The 15,656-nt window shown below is 42.2% G+C and overlaps 1 protein-coding gene across 1 annotated transcript; it reads right to left on the minus strand.

The window, feature by feature from the left end:
- Positions 1–638: 638 nt before the first annotated feature.
- Positions 639–3,004, minus strand: LOC121184956 (endoplasmic reticulum mannosyl-oligosaccharide 1,2-alpha-mannosidase-like). Its single transcript, XM_041042889.1, has 4 exons — positions 2,905–3,004; positions 2,468–2,581; positions 1,153–1,261; positions 639–787 (listed from the first exon to the last, which is right to left on the minus strand). Exons 2-4 carry the CDS (start codon positions 2,564–2,566, stop codon positions 639–641), a joined length of 357 nt encoding a protein of 118 aa, XP_040898823.1. The 5' UTR covers positions 2,567–2,581; positions 2,905–3,004.
- Positions 3,005–15,656: the final 12,652 nt, after the last annotated feature.

Here is a 15,656-nt window from a genome sequence, read left to right on the forward strand (position 1 = left end):
TTCAATTTTAGATGATATACAGTACCTTGTTCCTATAAGTCTGCCCTGCATCTTCCCGTTGTCTGTTCAGAGTGGTGATTACGCTTAAAATAACTACCAGCTGCCATTCCACTCATGTACTTAGACTTTCACTCTGAGGCTAAAATTATCTAAAGTTCTAAGCAGCCTTGGATGTTTTTTTTTATGTATGGTGAAGTCACCATCTTAGCTTAGGTTGAAGGAGGTTGGTGAAATACAGAATGTAAAAAGAATATACTTGGATTTCAGGTTTCCAAAATATTGTAGAGTCCATGCCACAAAGAACTGAGGCGGTGGCTCAGGAGGTAAATGGGTCGTCCACTAATCGAAAGGTCTGGGGTTTGATCCCCGGCTCCTTCAGTCTGTATGTCGAAGTGTCCTCGGGCAAAACAAAATCCCAAATTGCCCCTGAGGGTTGTGTTCCTAATAAAATGCTAAGCCTGACCTCAGCACCCAACTCAAAAACTGAATAACTTGAAATTCTGTACTTCTCTGTGATGCTACTGATACTAAATATCACAACCAGTCAGTCTAAATCAACATTAATACCCAATTTAAAAACAGCAAAGGAAAGTTTTCCACATCCAAGTACATCAACCTCTTTGATGTACTTGACGAGCTTAAGAGAACATAAGGTGAGATTTAAAAACCTGGGAGGGCTGTTCAGTTAGTGCTGGGGGGCCGTGTTTGACAGGCTCAGGCAGTACATGGGGGATGGCAGGTCTCAGGATGCTGTTACTGTCTGTGTCTCGCTCTCCATCTGTAAGGCCTTAACACACATACAAAAACACTGAGTGTGAATCTGTTACTGAAGGTCACAATTAGAAACTCAAAGCAACATGTCAAACTGATGAATGATTTATAAAGTATGCTAAGGTGTTACTGATTTCATGGACTTAAACCGAACACTGAGAATAAAAATAGTAATTATGGCATGTGTAAGAGTTTGGGCTTTTCTCTGTTTTCAGTTGCATACAAGTGTTTGCTTACTTATCTATACTTTACTTAAACAAGATAAAAGACTAATTATTCTGTTGCCATTTAGCAACTCCAGCTGCCAAGAGGCCCTGACAGCATGCCAGTGCTTGAGACATAAGATCCCGTGGGAGATGTTTGATGTACCTATAGCCTTACCTCTGAGGTGTTCAGTAACAGTAGGATAGGAAGCAATTCCACAAATAAACAAAAGGATGAGGATGAAGAGGATGAGGCTTCGCTGCAGCCTGGACAGCTGCTTCCACTTCTGCAGGCACAAAGAAGAGAGGGAGATGAGGAATAAGGCCAGTTTCTGAAGAATTGATATGCTTTTTCTTGTCCAAACAAGCAACTTGACTGACAGGTCTTATAACTCAAACTGAATTAATCTGTGGTCTTGAACAATAAATGTTCAAGAAACCTAATTTCATCTCTGTGTACAGAAGTTTGGCCAGTGTTTGTCTATAAATAAACTAACTTGACTGCTGTTTCAGCTAAGAACTTATTTCCCCATCAGCTTTCTAATGACAGACCTTAACCCAGTGAAGCCAGTCATACATAAATACTATGCCCTGTCCCGCACTATGTACTGTGACTGGCTTATTTCATAACATATTGTTGCTCATGTTAATTACACCATGCAGTCTTTTGGTCTGATGAACAGTAATAATAATGGTGTACATTACCAGAACACCTTAGGCTGCCTGAACATGATGAGATCATTCACACACCACTATCAACACTGTTCATGTCCTGTTAAACTTGATAACACACATTTAGAGGCAATGTTAGCCCATTCTGAAGAATCAAATTGCTGTGCTGACATTGTAGCTTGGGCTTCCCATTCACACCTGACTCTGGGCCTCCCTTTAAGAATGGAGCAAAGGTCCTACACTATCACACTCTGTTGTAGCACCATCATTCCACCCATACACTCAGCTCTTCAATTAGTACATATATTGTGTACGTATCAGTACACAATAAGCACAGAGGCATGAAGTATACAATTAGTATAGAAGACATAAATTAAGTTTCTAAATGCACAATTTGAAAATGGTACCACAGGTATACCTATGAACTCTGAGCTTTAACAAATAAAATACATGCATAACTTTTTCAAACCTACAATTTTTTTTTAATTTAACACATTTAACAATTTAACACTCGTAAAGCTGTTGTATGAGCTGATAATAAACACACCCACACATACCCAACTCTACATTATGGCACAGAAAAGAAGCAGATCATGCATTCTTCACATTCACCATATCTTTTTCAGCAGATACACTGGAGAGCATCAGCAGCTAAAGCCAGCCATGGAAAAAGTGGGACACAATAGTAATGTTATCAGGTCTTAGCAGGGGTGTGTGTGTGGGGGGGGGGGGGGGGGGGGGGGGGGTAACCAGAGCATTGTGAGGATGAGAGGAGAAAAGGAAATCCATTTATGAGCAGCTCACTGATACAACCCACTTACCCTCCAGCAGGACTGCCTCCTCCACTGCTTACTGTTATTGTAACTTCCTTGTCCAGCAAAGCTTATGGATACATAGCCCTGTCGAGATGGTGGGTGCATGTCTGTAACCCAGCCCTGGAGGAAGAGACACATTCAAGAGTAGTGTGAGTGAGACGACAGTTGGATGTAAATTCCAGGTGTGGTGATCTAAACCCAGCTCGAAACAAGCTAGGGGGGGACAAAGTGCAGCTAGCATGTGAGCCTGGCTGCTAAACATAGCTGTGGTTGTGATATAATTACAAAGTAACACCAAATTGTCACACATGAAGAGTACACTTACGACCCACTTCAGCTCACTTTCCACGCATTTCACTTTACAGCAGAGATATTCTTTGAATACATGTTTAACTGAAGATTTCACGGCCGCCGAGAAAAATGAAAACATGTTCTGACATTACCTCGAAAAGTCTCCAGCTTTACATGTGCGACCAGTCTAATCCACCACCAGGAGAGTAACAGTACTCAACGGTTAGCTCAGCGTTAATGAAGAAGCCTCGGGGGTCTCTTCATGTTTAAAACACTTATTATTATTATGAAAGAAAACTGGACGTTAAACGCGATCCACTTGTAGCTCTGAACGTGATGCTGTTCTCTGTCAACAGATATGATTCAGGTGCATCCATGCTGCCTTCACGGATTTCCTCGAAGTGTCGTAAATACCAGAATCGGTATACTCTGGACCCTGAACAAAAATGTTCCCAAATAAATTAATTCAAAACACTCTTTGTGTTTTTGTCATTCTGAAACTACCGGTATTTTTTTCAATTATTTTTATTACACTGTGTTACACTGTTACTTGAAACTTCAGATTCAATTTCTTCAAATTCGTAAAGACTATAATTATAAGACAGTATTTGAATTTTCCTTCAAACGCTGATATAAAATTTTTTTAAAAAGAGTGCTTCTTTGATTTTCGTTTTCAAATACAAAAAAAGAGAGTTTTCTCGTGTCCACAGACCGGATGTTATCATTGTTTTCTTCTTCTTCTTTTATGTAATGGAGACCTGCTGCTGATACCGGCTGCAGGATTGTCGCCACCTACTGTTCTTTATCTATAATAACCTCGCGTTTGGGCGAACGGTGGAATCCAGCAGCCAGGAAGAAGAAGAAGATAGCCTAGTTCCTGTCAGAGCGGCGCGCCAACCAAAATGTCCCTGGAACCTTACAGACACATTATTTTAGCCATGGCTAAACAAGGCCTTTCCTCTGCAGAAACCTCTGCGCGAATTTCACAAGAAAGCGGCGGCAGAAGAGGATTTTCTGCAAGAAATATCAGAAAACTTTGTGCCGAAAATGGCTGCAGTTTAATGGGACGGCCCGACACGCATTTGGAGGTGGAGGTGGTGAAAGCCATCGCTGAGGTATGAACCTCGTCGTGCTACAGATGTAATTTTATGCCCATTCATCGCTACTGCGAGGAAACACTGGTATCCTTGTTGGTGCATGCGTGTTCAGTCTGATTGGATGTTGTATTATTCCCTGCATTAGAAGTCTTAGTGTATTGGATTCTTCCTCTTTATGATGATGATGATGATGATGTTTAGGTTTTGACTTCTTGTATTTTCCTCCAGCTTGCTATCAACCTAAGGACGTCTGTGTCCTACAAAAACAGCTAAATGCATATTTTCCCATATATCAGCTAATGATGTGTCTACTTAAACCTATAGGAATGTAGTCACTGATCATATAAGTTTGTTAATACTTTAATGTGACAGACAATGACTGTCTAAAGAATTTTATTTGACTTCTCATCAGGAAGAAAGTATTTTTCCACCACACTTATATACATGTGGCCTGTGATAAATGATATGAGAAAGCTTTGGAGATTCCAACAAAAAGGGTTTTGTTAAAGCTCAGGGCCTTAGATACATCATACTAAAGCACCATTTGTTTCTGAACAGCAGCCGTCCACATTTTCAAGAAAAGTTCACTTGCATAATAAGACAGAGACAGGAAGAGACTGAACAAGCTGGTCAGGAGGGCCAGCTCTGTCTTAGGCTGCCTGCTGGACACTGTGGAGGAGGTGGGTGAGGATGTTAGGAGGATGTTAGCCAAGCTGGCATCCATTATGGACAACACCTCTCACCCCCTGCACCAGACTGTGGAAGCACTGAGCAGCTCCTTCAGCGGCAGACTTAGACATCCACAATGTAGGAAGGAGCTCGACCGCAGGTCCTTCATTCCCTCTGCTGTCACTGTACAACTCAACTGTTTGGTTAGTTACAACTGTTAGTTGTACACTGGTCTGGTCTAACATTTCATTTGTCCATGTGGGACTGTGCATATCTATCTATCTATCTACCCCTCCACCATCATGTAAATTTGTATATTGCCAGTTTTTACTAATTTTTACTGTTTTTGTATTTTGTGTACTGGTTTTTTGTAACTTTACTTTCTTTTTTCTTTAGATTGTAAATACTATTTTTTGCACATTGTTCCTTATACTTGAATCACATGCACACTTCTGCACTTCATCCTTTTCTTGTCTCATGTTTTTGCTTGTGAGCTGCCTAATAAGTGGATTTCCCTGCTGTGGGATCAATAAAGTGCTATCTTATCTTATCTTATCTTATGTCAGTTACATTCTGTTGGGCAGGGTCACTTTCTGTGTCCGTAGCTTGTTGGCCCTTCTTGTCACCTATGTTTGATGTCTTTTAATGAGCTTTTGTTTTTTACTCTTTATTATGTGTGTAAGTCCAAATAAACTCTGTTGTGTTGCCTCTTTTGATGTTTCTTAACTGTTTTGCAGACACATTTCCCAGTGAGGACTGTTGGATGGATTTGACACTTTTACTCTGCATGAACTGAAACAATAAGACATGCCTCATGAACCTTAAACACTAATAAAAGAGAAATCAAGTGAGCTCTTCCTACTGAGAGCTCACTCTGTGTGTATGTGTGGAGTGAAAATATAACTGGAGATTTTGCTGAGTAATTGTGATGGGAAGGCCACAGGTGACACACACCTTTGAAAGAAATTCACTGTGGCCCGTTTGAAGTAGGGAACTTTCGGTAAACTTCATATTGTAACATGGTTATAATGACCATGATGGAAGACAGTTGACAGCAGATTCACTGGTTGACTTTGTTTGCTTTTGAACGCACCTTATATGACATATATAGTTTGCATTATCCAGATTCAGACTGACCCACTGCACTATTGCTATTTGTGGCAATAAAGTAGTTGTTCTGTTGGTTGTGTTGTTGTTCTGTAGTGCCTGAGAGCAAAGGAAAACCAAAGTCAAATTCCTTGTTTGTATCATAAATTTGGCCAATAAAACTGATTCAGATTGAAGTCTTTAATGCATAAAGCCATGGAGTCAGATTGAAAGTGAACCTCTGGTGATTATTTCAAACACCTGTTCTGTGTTGGACCCGCATTCAGATGTTACTGCTGCTTTATGAGGGCAGTCACCGCAGGTCTCTCCTACCACTTCACGTATTAGTCCCGTCCAATCAGAGTCCAGTTTGAGCCGCGCCAAAACTCAGCCGCACCTGTTACCCATGCGCTAATCAAACCCATGTGACCGGGGAGGAGAGGGCTCAGCCAATAGCAGGGTAGAGTTTTTCTGCAGGTGCGGGGTAACGCTGGCTCGAGTCTCCCGTGAAATACGGGAAGCGTCGGTAACGTTCTGGTTTGCCAAACTCGTTTTCTGGTAAGTGGAGCGAACTGAACTCGTTACCTGTGGACAGAGGAAGCCTGTGTGTTCATGTTTCACGGGTTATTTGTTGTTGTACAGTGAAAGCTGTGGCTGAGAGCAGAGAGACGATTCAGGCCTAGAGGAGCTGGAAGTTCGGCGTGAGCCCGAGACAGGCGTGTCCGGAGCAATGCAGAGGAAAATGGCGGACGTGGAGGCAGGTAAGGCCCACACAGAACGTTTAAAATGCAAAGCTTGAGTTGATTTGAGACCAGAAGCTAACATGTTTGATAATGTGCCGGGTTTCCGCAGGACGGACGAAGGGATCCAGCGGAGCAGCCGAGACCATTTGGGAGAAAGCACCGCGTTTGGCTTCGCTCATCGGCTCTACACTTATGTGCGTGTGTGTGATCTGAGTGTTGGAAGTGCAGGCTTGTATCTTTAGCTCGGTTGAGATGGACTTTGTAACCAGTATAGCTGCTTTGGAGTTTGGGACTGGCCAAGTGTTGGAAAGGTTTAGTTGTGGATGGATTCAGTGAGTGGAAGGCATCTGGCCTGCATAGGTTTGGAGCGCGCGTTTGATATTGCTGCGTCGTTGCGTCGGTGTTGTCGGTCTGTGGAAGCATATATGCAGTTGTGATCCGGACACAGCTGGGTATATGTGGAAGCCTGTGGGCAGATGGTGTTGGCAGCATGGATTGAGTTGCGTGTCGTGTTGTCAGGTTTGATTGTGGGTAGTTAGTAGTGTAGTAGTCAGTGTGCATGGCCCTGAGGTCCGTGTAGGGTGTGTGTTCAGCAGTGTGGATGAGGCCATGGCCAGGGTGGTGCCTAGGTGAGCCCTCAGCTGCACCTTGAAGTGCTGCTGAATGTTTAAAATTCTAGGTTTAATATCCAAAGCCTGTGTGTGAGTGTGTGTATGCATGAGCTTTCTCTGCAGGAAGGATGAGCTGCTCCAGAGGATCATCAGAGGGTAAGAGAAAGCATGGAAGTCAACATTGATTAGTGTTTCTACATTTAAACATGTAATTGTCTGTGTGTGTTTAGTAGGTGGCTGCATCTGGCTGAGTGGGGCTCCAGCTTGGATGAGGCCATGGCCAGTGTGGAGCTCAGGTACGCCCCCTGCTGCATGTGGAAGTGTTGTAAGATGTTTTAACTTCCAGGGTTTGACTTACCTAGTACCTATGGCTAATGTTGAGTGTGTTTCTTTGTGTGTTGTGCAGGATGGAGGAGCTGCTGATCCAGAGAACCATGAGGATGCATGTTGGCCAATACTGCTCAGTGTTTCTACACTCAAGGATTCATCTGTGTACACTCCCAGCAACTGTGTGTGTACTGCATCAGAGTGGAAGACCTGGGGAGAAGAACCTCAAGGACTCATCAGTCACAGTGGTCACGTGACTGTAGGCCTGCTGAAGCAGGGATGGAACCACTGTCTCTCAACACTTCTGCTTCAAAAGATGGACACTGCGTCGAGAACATCTCTAGTTGTGCAGGATGGAGGAGCTGCTCAAGAGGACAATGAGAAGATGCAACTTCGCCAATATTGCTCAATGTTTCTGCATTGAAGGACTCAGTTGTATCTTGCTTTTTGGTTGTTGTTGTGTGTTGTTTTTTTTTTTGTTTTTTTTTGTTTGTGTTTTCCTTTGTGTCCAGCAGGTGGCTGCATCTGGCTGAGTGGGGCTCCAGCTTGGATGAGGCTGTGGCCAGTGTGGAGCTCAGGTAGCCCTGCTGCAAAATCTTGCAAAAAAAAAAGTTTTGATCAGATTAGTATCCAAAGTCAGGTTTTTTTTTCTTTGCTGCAGGTGGGTGGAGCTGATCCAGAGGACCCTTTGAGAGCAGGTGTGTGAATGCCACATGGTGCAGTGTTTCTACCCATATGCATGCATTATTTTTACTCAGTGTGTGTGTGTGAGTGTGAGAGTGAGAGAGAGAGAGAGTGAGTGTTGTAGGTGTATATGGGGTGGAGCCAGTGAAGGTGCTGCTGGTGAGGATAGAGCGCCATCCTGTGGGAGAGTGAGGGACACACTGCAACTATTGTGTGTTGTCAGAGATCTTTGTGGTAAGTGGATTAAAAAAAAAAAAATAATAATAATAATCAAGGGCTGTTTCAAAGGTGGTTTGTGTGCTGATGCTTCCTGGTTGTGTTTCTCTTGCAGGATGGCAGAGCTTATTGGGAGAACCAAGAGAGACCAGGTGAGACGCTGCCTGTTGGTTAACATTGTTTAGTGTTTCTACACATGTGCATGCATTAATTTCTTTGTGTGTGTGTGTGTGTGTGTGTATGCATGCATGTGTCTTCTCTGCAGGAAGGATGAGCTGCTCCAGAGGATTATCAGAGGGTAAGAGAAAGCATGGAAGTCAACATTGATCAGTGTTTCTACATTTAAACATGTGTTTGTCTGTGTGTGTTTAGCAGGTGGCTGCATCTGGCTGAGTGGGGCTCCAGCTTGGATGAGGCCATGGCCAGTGTGGAGCTCAGGTACGCCCCCTGCTGCATGTGGAAGTGCTGTAAGATGTTTTAACTTCCAGGGTTTGACTTACCTAGTGCCTATGGCTAATGTTGAGTGTGTTTCTTTGTGTGTTGTGCAGGATGGAGGAGCTGCTGATCCAGAGAACCATGAGGATGCATGTTGGCCAATACTGCTCAGTGTTTCTACACTGAAGGATTCATCTGTGTACACTCCCAGCAACTGTGTGTGTACTGCATCAGAGTGGAAGACCTGGGGAGAAGAACCTCAAGGACTCATCAATCACAGTGGTCACATGACTGTAGGCCTGCTGAAGCAGGGATGGAACCACTGTCTCTCAACACTTCTGCTTCAAAAGATGGACACTGTATCGAGAACATCTCTAGTTGTGCAGGATGGAGGAGCTGATCAAGAGGACCATGAGAAGATGCATCTTAGCCAATGTTGCTCAATGTTTCTGCATTGAAGGACTCAGTTGTATCTTGCAGTTTGTATTTTTTGTTTGGATATTTTTTTATTTTTTTTTTTTTTTTTTTTGTTTGGTTGTTTTGTTTTGTTTTTTGGTTTTTTTTGTGTGTTTTCCTTTGTGTCCTGCAGGTGGCTGCATCTGGCTGAGTGGGGCTCCAGCTTGGATGAGGCTGTGGCCAATGTGGAGCTCAGGTAGCCCTGTTGCAAAATCTTAAAAAAAAAAAAAAAAAAAGTTTTGATCAGATTAGTATCCAAAGTCAAATTTGTTTTTTTTTTTTTGTTTTTTGTTTTTTTTTTTTCTGCAGGTTGGAGGAGCTGATCCAGAGGACCCTTTGAGAGCAGGTGCATGAAGGCCACATTCTACAGTGTATTTACCAGTATGCATGCATCCATGTCTGAGTGTGAGAATGTGTCTATTAAAATCAGAAAGAAGGAAGTTCCTGCTTTTGTCTTTAATGTGCTTTAGATGGGGCTTAGATCAGTCCTTGGGAGAGGGAGAAGGAGGAGAGGGGAGGGGAGGGGAGGGGAGGGGGCACAGGGGTCTTTTTATTTCCAGGCTGTTGCATCAGTGTGTGGAAACACATTATGCAGTTGTGATCCGGACACAACTGTATATGTGTGGAAGCCTATCAGCAGGTAGTGTTGGGAGCACAGGCTCTATTGTGTAGTTTAGTATTGTCAGGCTTAGTTGTGGGTATTTGTCACTATATGGTTGGCACTGGGGTCAGTGTGGGTTTAGTGTGTGTGTGTGTGTGTGTGTGTGTGTGTGTGTGTGTGTGTGTGTGAGTCATAGTTGGTGCTTGATGTAGAAGAAAACTTATGCATGCATTAATGTCTCCTTGTTTCTTTCTGTGTGCGGCTGCTTCTGGCTGAGTGGCCATCTGACTTTGAGGCCATGGGCAATGTGGAGCTCAGGTAAAGCTCCTGCTGCAGCTGGATGTGAAGCAGAATATTACAAGTTCAACCATTGACCTGATTAGTATCCAAAACCAATGTGTTTGTGTTTTTCAGCAGGAGGGAGGAGCTGAGTGAGAGGACCATTTGAGACCAGGTGAGCAAGAGCCACATTGTAGTCTTTCTACACTTATGCATGCACTAATTTTATATTTTCTGTGTGTGTGTGTGTGTGTGTGTGTGTGTGTGTGTGTGTGTGTGTGTGTGTGTGTGTGTGTGTGTGTGTGTGTGTGAGAGAGAGAGAGTGTTGTAGGTGTATGTGGGGTGGAGCCAGTGAAGGTGCTGCTGGTGAGGAGAAAGCGCCATCCTGTGGGAGTGAGGGACACACTGTGGCTGTTGTGTGTTGTCAGAGATCTTTGTGTTAAGTGGATTCATTAATTAATTATGTAATAAATAAATAAATAAAAATTGTGGTGTTTCTCTTGCAGGATGGCAGAGCTGATTGGGAGAACCAAGAGAGACCAGGTGAGACGCTGCCTGTTGGTTAACATTGTTTAATGTTTCTACACATATGCATGAATTAATCTCTCTCTCTCTCTCTCTCTCTCTCTCTCTCTCTCTCTCTCTCTCTCTCTCTCTCTCTCTCTCTCTCTCTCTCTCTCTCTCTCTGTGGGTGAGTGCGTGTGCGTGGTTGCAGTGCAGGCCTGTCTTCAGCTCAGTTTAGATGTGGCTTTGTTCTGTATCCAGGTGCATTGGAGTTTGGGTCTGGCTGAGTATTGTCAGGGTTTAGTTGTGGATGGATTCAGTGTGTGTGAAAAGCATTGAGGTCGGTGTAGGTTTACAGTGTTTGTGCTTGTGTCTGTAGGTGGAAGCATATATGCAGTTGTGATCCGGACACAACTGTGTATATGTGGAAGCCTATGGGCAGATAGTGTTGGCAGTGCAGGCTGAAGTGTGTAGCAGAGTGTTGTCAGGCTTAGTTGTGTTCCAGTGTTGTTGTTGTTTTTTTTTGTTTGTTTTAACATTTAAGAGTTCATTTGTTTCTCACTTTCTCTGTTTCTGTGTTTTATTCAGGAAGTGTTGGATCAGAGGCAGTTGGTGTGTGTCCTGGGCCATGAAGAGGAAGAATTGGAAAGAGCTTTGTCTCCTGTTGGGGTTGTGCAGGGTGTGTTTGCAAATAAAGGCTTGATTTGTACCCAATGGCAATTGTCTGTTTGTTGGTTGTGCTTATTTTGTGATGTACAAACTGATTTCAAGGCTGCATGGAGTTTGGATAATGTGCCATGTTTAAACTTAGTGACTGGCTCCACACTTTAGGTTTAGGGCTTTTAGTTAATTCTTTGTTTAAATTAACTGTCAGTGTAAATGCAGTTGTAACATTTTGAGTTGTAGGTAACAGAAAATCTTTAGACAAACAGTTAATATGCAGATGAAACAGTGCAGGTTGTGCTGTGTGGATGCCAGATTCTCAGGCTTTAAACTGAGGTGTTAGATGTATCACTTAGACTTGACACTTTTACATATTCTTGGTTTAAACAGACCAAACCTATGTTAGAGCTGTATGCTGTGGCTGTTGGCCTGTGGTGTCTGGGTGCCATAGTGTAAGAGTTTAAACTGGGGTGTTGGGTGCAATAGTAAGATCTATGGGTAACTGTTAGCTGTCCCACTTTAATTTTAGACATAGACATGTCTGACTTGTTTTGTATGAGCACATGTATGTCAGAGTTTGGCACCGTGACTTTTAGACTGTGCTGTGTGGACGCCAGGCTGAGTTTAAACCCTGATGTGACAAATGTTCATTGTTTTTACACATATCCATTAATGTGTCTCTCTTCCCAGCTGTATGTGGCCGAGTGGGGCTCTGGCTTGGATGAGGCCATATCCAGGGTGGAGCTCAGGTACGCCCCCTGCTGTATGTGGAAGTGTAGCAGAATGTTTGAAACAGGTTTGACTGTACCTGTATCTGATGTAGAGTGTTTGTCCTGTGCAGGATGGAGCAGCTGATCCAGAGGACGATGAGAAACAAGGTGAGAGCAAGTATGTTTGTCAGTGTTTCTACAGATATGCATGCATTAATTTCTGTTTGTGTGTGTGTGTGTGCGTGGTTGCAGTGCAGGCCTGTCTTCAGCTCAGTTTAGATGTGGCTTTGTTCTGTATCCAGGTGCATTGGAGTTTGGGTCTGGCTGAGTAGTGTCAGGGTTTAGTTGTGGATGGATTCAGTGTGTGTGAAAAGCATTGAGGTCGGTGTAGGTTTACCGTGTTTGTGCTTGTGTCTGTAGGTGGAAGCATATATGCAGTTGTGATCTGGACACAACTGTGTATATGTGGAAGCCTATGGGCAGATAGTGTTGGAAGTGCGGGCTGAAGTGTGTAGCTGAGTGTTGTCAGGCTTAGTTGTGGTTATTTGTCAGTGTAGGTTTAGTGTGTGTGTTAGATGTTAGTGGCTCTTGATGTAGAGGCTGTCAGTAGTTGTGTATTGTTGATGGTGCTGTGCTTGGGCCTGTAGGTGTGAGTATGTGTGTGGCTGTGATTAGCAGGTTGATGAAGATTGGCATGAAGGTCACAGTCAAAGTGGAGCTCAGGTAGGCCTCCTGCTGCATCTGGAAACGTTTGAAAATGCAAAGTTAGACTTTTTCTTTTCTTCCTGTGGCTCATATTTAGTTTCTTTGTGCATTGTGCAGATGGAGCAGCTGATCAAGACGACCATGAGAAACAAGGTGAGAGCAAGCATGTTGGTCACCGTTGTTCAGTTTTTGTTTTTAACATGTCAGGAATCATTTGTGTCTCCTTGTCTCTGTTTCTGTGTTAAATTCAGGAGGCGTCGGGTCAGAGGCAGTTGGTCTGTGTCCTGGGCCATGAAGAGGAAGAATTGCATCTGGACTGTGGAGGGTGTTTGCAAATTAAAGGCTTGATTTTTACCCAGTGGCAGCTGTCTGCTTGTTGGCTTTGCTTATTTTGCAATGCACCAACTAATTTCCAGGCTGTGCAGAGACTGTGCCATGTTTAATCTTGGTGACCGGCTCCACACTTTAGGTTAACATTTCAACCTTAGGTATAGGACTTTTCTTTGTTTAGAGCCATCTGTGAGGACTGCCAGAGAGTAAATGAGACAAATATTTAATATCTAGATGAAACAGCGCAGGCTGTGCTGTGTGGATGCCAGATTCTTTGGCTTTAAACTGGGATGTGTTAAAAGCATCACTTAGACTTGATAGAATTTGAAGAACTCTGTTCTTTTTTTCTTGGTTTAAACAGACCAAACCTATGTTAGAGAGTTTTATGCTTCCAGTCCACTTGATAGTCAAAGTGCCATGATTTTAGTTTTTTTGTTGCTGCAATAAAGTGGATTTGTGTCTGTTGTCTTTTTTTGTCTTAAGCTTGACATGTAACAAATAGGGCAAATAGAAAAAAGATGACTTGAGTAGCCGCGATACAGGTCTACATGTACAGTGTGTCACACTTTACAAGTTTTTGTTGTTGCAGCAATAAAGTGGATTTGTGTTTGCGTTGTCTTTTCTGTCTTAAGCTTGACATGTACCAAATAGGGGAAATAGAAAGAAAGTTGACTTGAGTAGCCACGATACAGGTCTACATGTACAGTGTGTCACACTTTACAAGTTTTTTTTTTGTTGTTGTAATAAAGTGTCTTTGTGCCTGTGTTGTCTTTTTTGTCTTGAGGTTGACATTTACCAAATAGGGGGAAGGACAACAAAGGAAAATTTAAAAAAAAAAAAAAAAAAAAAAAAAAGGACTTTTCTGGCTAAAGACCGAAAGATGCAGCATTTAAAATTCAAAAACAGTAAGTAGAGATGTAATGAATGAGAAGAACAAAGTCATTGATTATTGAAGTAATCACATACCTAAAGAATTGAGTAAACAAACCAATCAAGTAGTAAAATATCTGAATACTGAGGTAATGGAGTAGTTAAGCCAAATGCGATAAAAGAACAAGTAATGGGGTAATTTAAGTATTTCAGCGAATAAAGTAATGGAGAAGTAAATCAAATATATTAAGTATTGAAGTAGTAAATCATATATATTAAGTATTGAAGCAGTCATGAGGTTAAATAAATGATTAGTTAAGTAATGTAATGGAGAAGTAAATCATATATATTAAGTACTGAAGTAGTAAATTATATATATTAAATATTGAAGTAGTAAATCATATATATAAGTATTGAAGTAGTAAATCATATATATATAAGTATTGAAGTAGTAAATCATATATAAGTATTGAAGTAGTAAATCATATATATTAAGTATTGAAGTAGTAAATCGTATATATTAAGTACTGAAGTAGTAAATCATATATATAAGTATTGAAGTAGTAAATCGTATATATAAGTATTGAAGTAGTAAATTGTATATATTAAGTATTGAAGTAGTAAATCGTATATATAAGTATTGAAGTAGTAAATCGTATATATAAGTATTGAAGTAGTAAATCATATATATAAGTATTGAAGTAGTAAATCATATATATCAAGTATTGAAGCAGTCATGAGGTTAAATAAACGATTAGTTAAGTAATGTAATGGACTAGATATTCAAAATATAAATAAAAAAAAAACCCTTTTTGGTGTTATTTCTGACTCACATTCAACCACTGGAACCTCTCACACACACACCCACACACACACGCATTACATACATTTACAAGCATTACATACATTTACAAGCATTACATACATTTACAAGCATTACATTTCATACACGTTTCATGTGGGGATCGAACCCCGGACCCTTGGGTTGGGAAACAACGTGCTCTACCAACTGAGCTATCCAACCACGCTTTCGGCCTCGCTTTCACCGCCTTATGAGCCTCTCCTCAGTGGATTCAACAACGGGAGCTATGCTATAGTCTATTGTGCTTTGGTACGCTGACCCTTGGTGTTGATGTAACCGTAAGTAACCGACTAAATTTGCAAAATGGCGTCGAAAAATAAATTTAAAAAAAAAAAAAAAAAATTTCCCCCCGTTTTTTGTCCCCCTTTTCTCTTTCTCTGCAATTCCCACCACACACTCATATACATACACACACTCACACACATAGTTCACAGACACACAGACAAGCTTTACATACATTTCACAAGCATTACATACATTTACAAGCATCACATTTCATACACGTTTCAAGTGGGGACCGAACCCCCGACCCTGTGATTGGGAAGCAACGCGCTCTACCGACTGAGCCATCCAACCACGCTTTCGGCCCACCTTTCACCGCCTTATGAGCCTCTCCTCAGTGGATTCAACAACGGGAGCTATGCTATAGTCTATTGTGCTTTGGTACGCTGACCCCTGGTGTTGATGTGAAAAGCTCGAAAAACACGGGCTGCGGCGTGAGCTCGGTTAGCTCAGGCGGTTAGGTGAAGGGTTGGTAACCAAGAGTCTGCGGGTTCAAATCTTTATGGGAGTCATCTCTACTTTTAAAACCAGACACCCCGGTTGCCAATTGAAGAGGGCTCCGAATGCGATGGCCAGTGCGACGGCCAGTGGTGGCGCATGTGTATCGGTCGCGGTTTGAAAGCCGTACCGACCCTCTAGAAGCTGGTTCGAGACCAGGTCGTTCCACCGTGTAGAAACACTTTATCAATATAACATCAATGTTTACTAAAAGCAAGCGCAATGGAAACAACTGTTTTGGTAAAAGTTTTTGGCTTTTTCTTAATGATAATAAAA

This window comes from Toxotes jaculatrix, chromosome 7 (assembly GCF_017976425.1).
Source record: "Toxotes jaculatrix isolate fToxJac2 chromosome 7, fToxJac2.pri, whole genome shotgun sequence".
NCBI classification, from domain to species: domain Eukaryota; kingdom Metazoa; phylum Chordata; class Actinopteri; family Toxotidae; genus Toxotes; species Toxotes jaculatrix.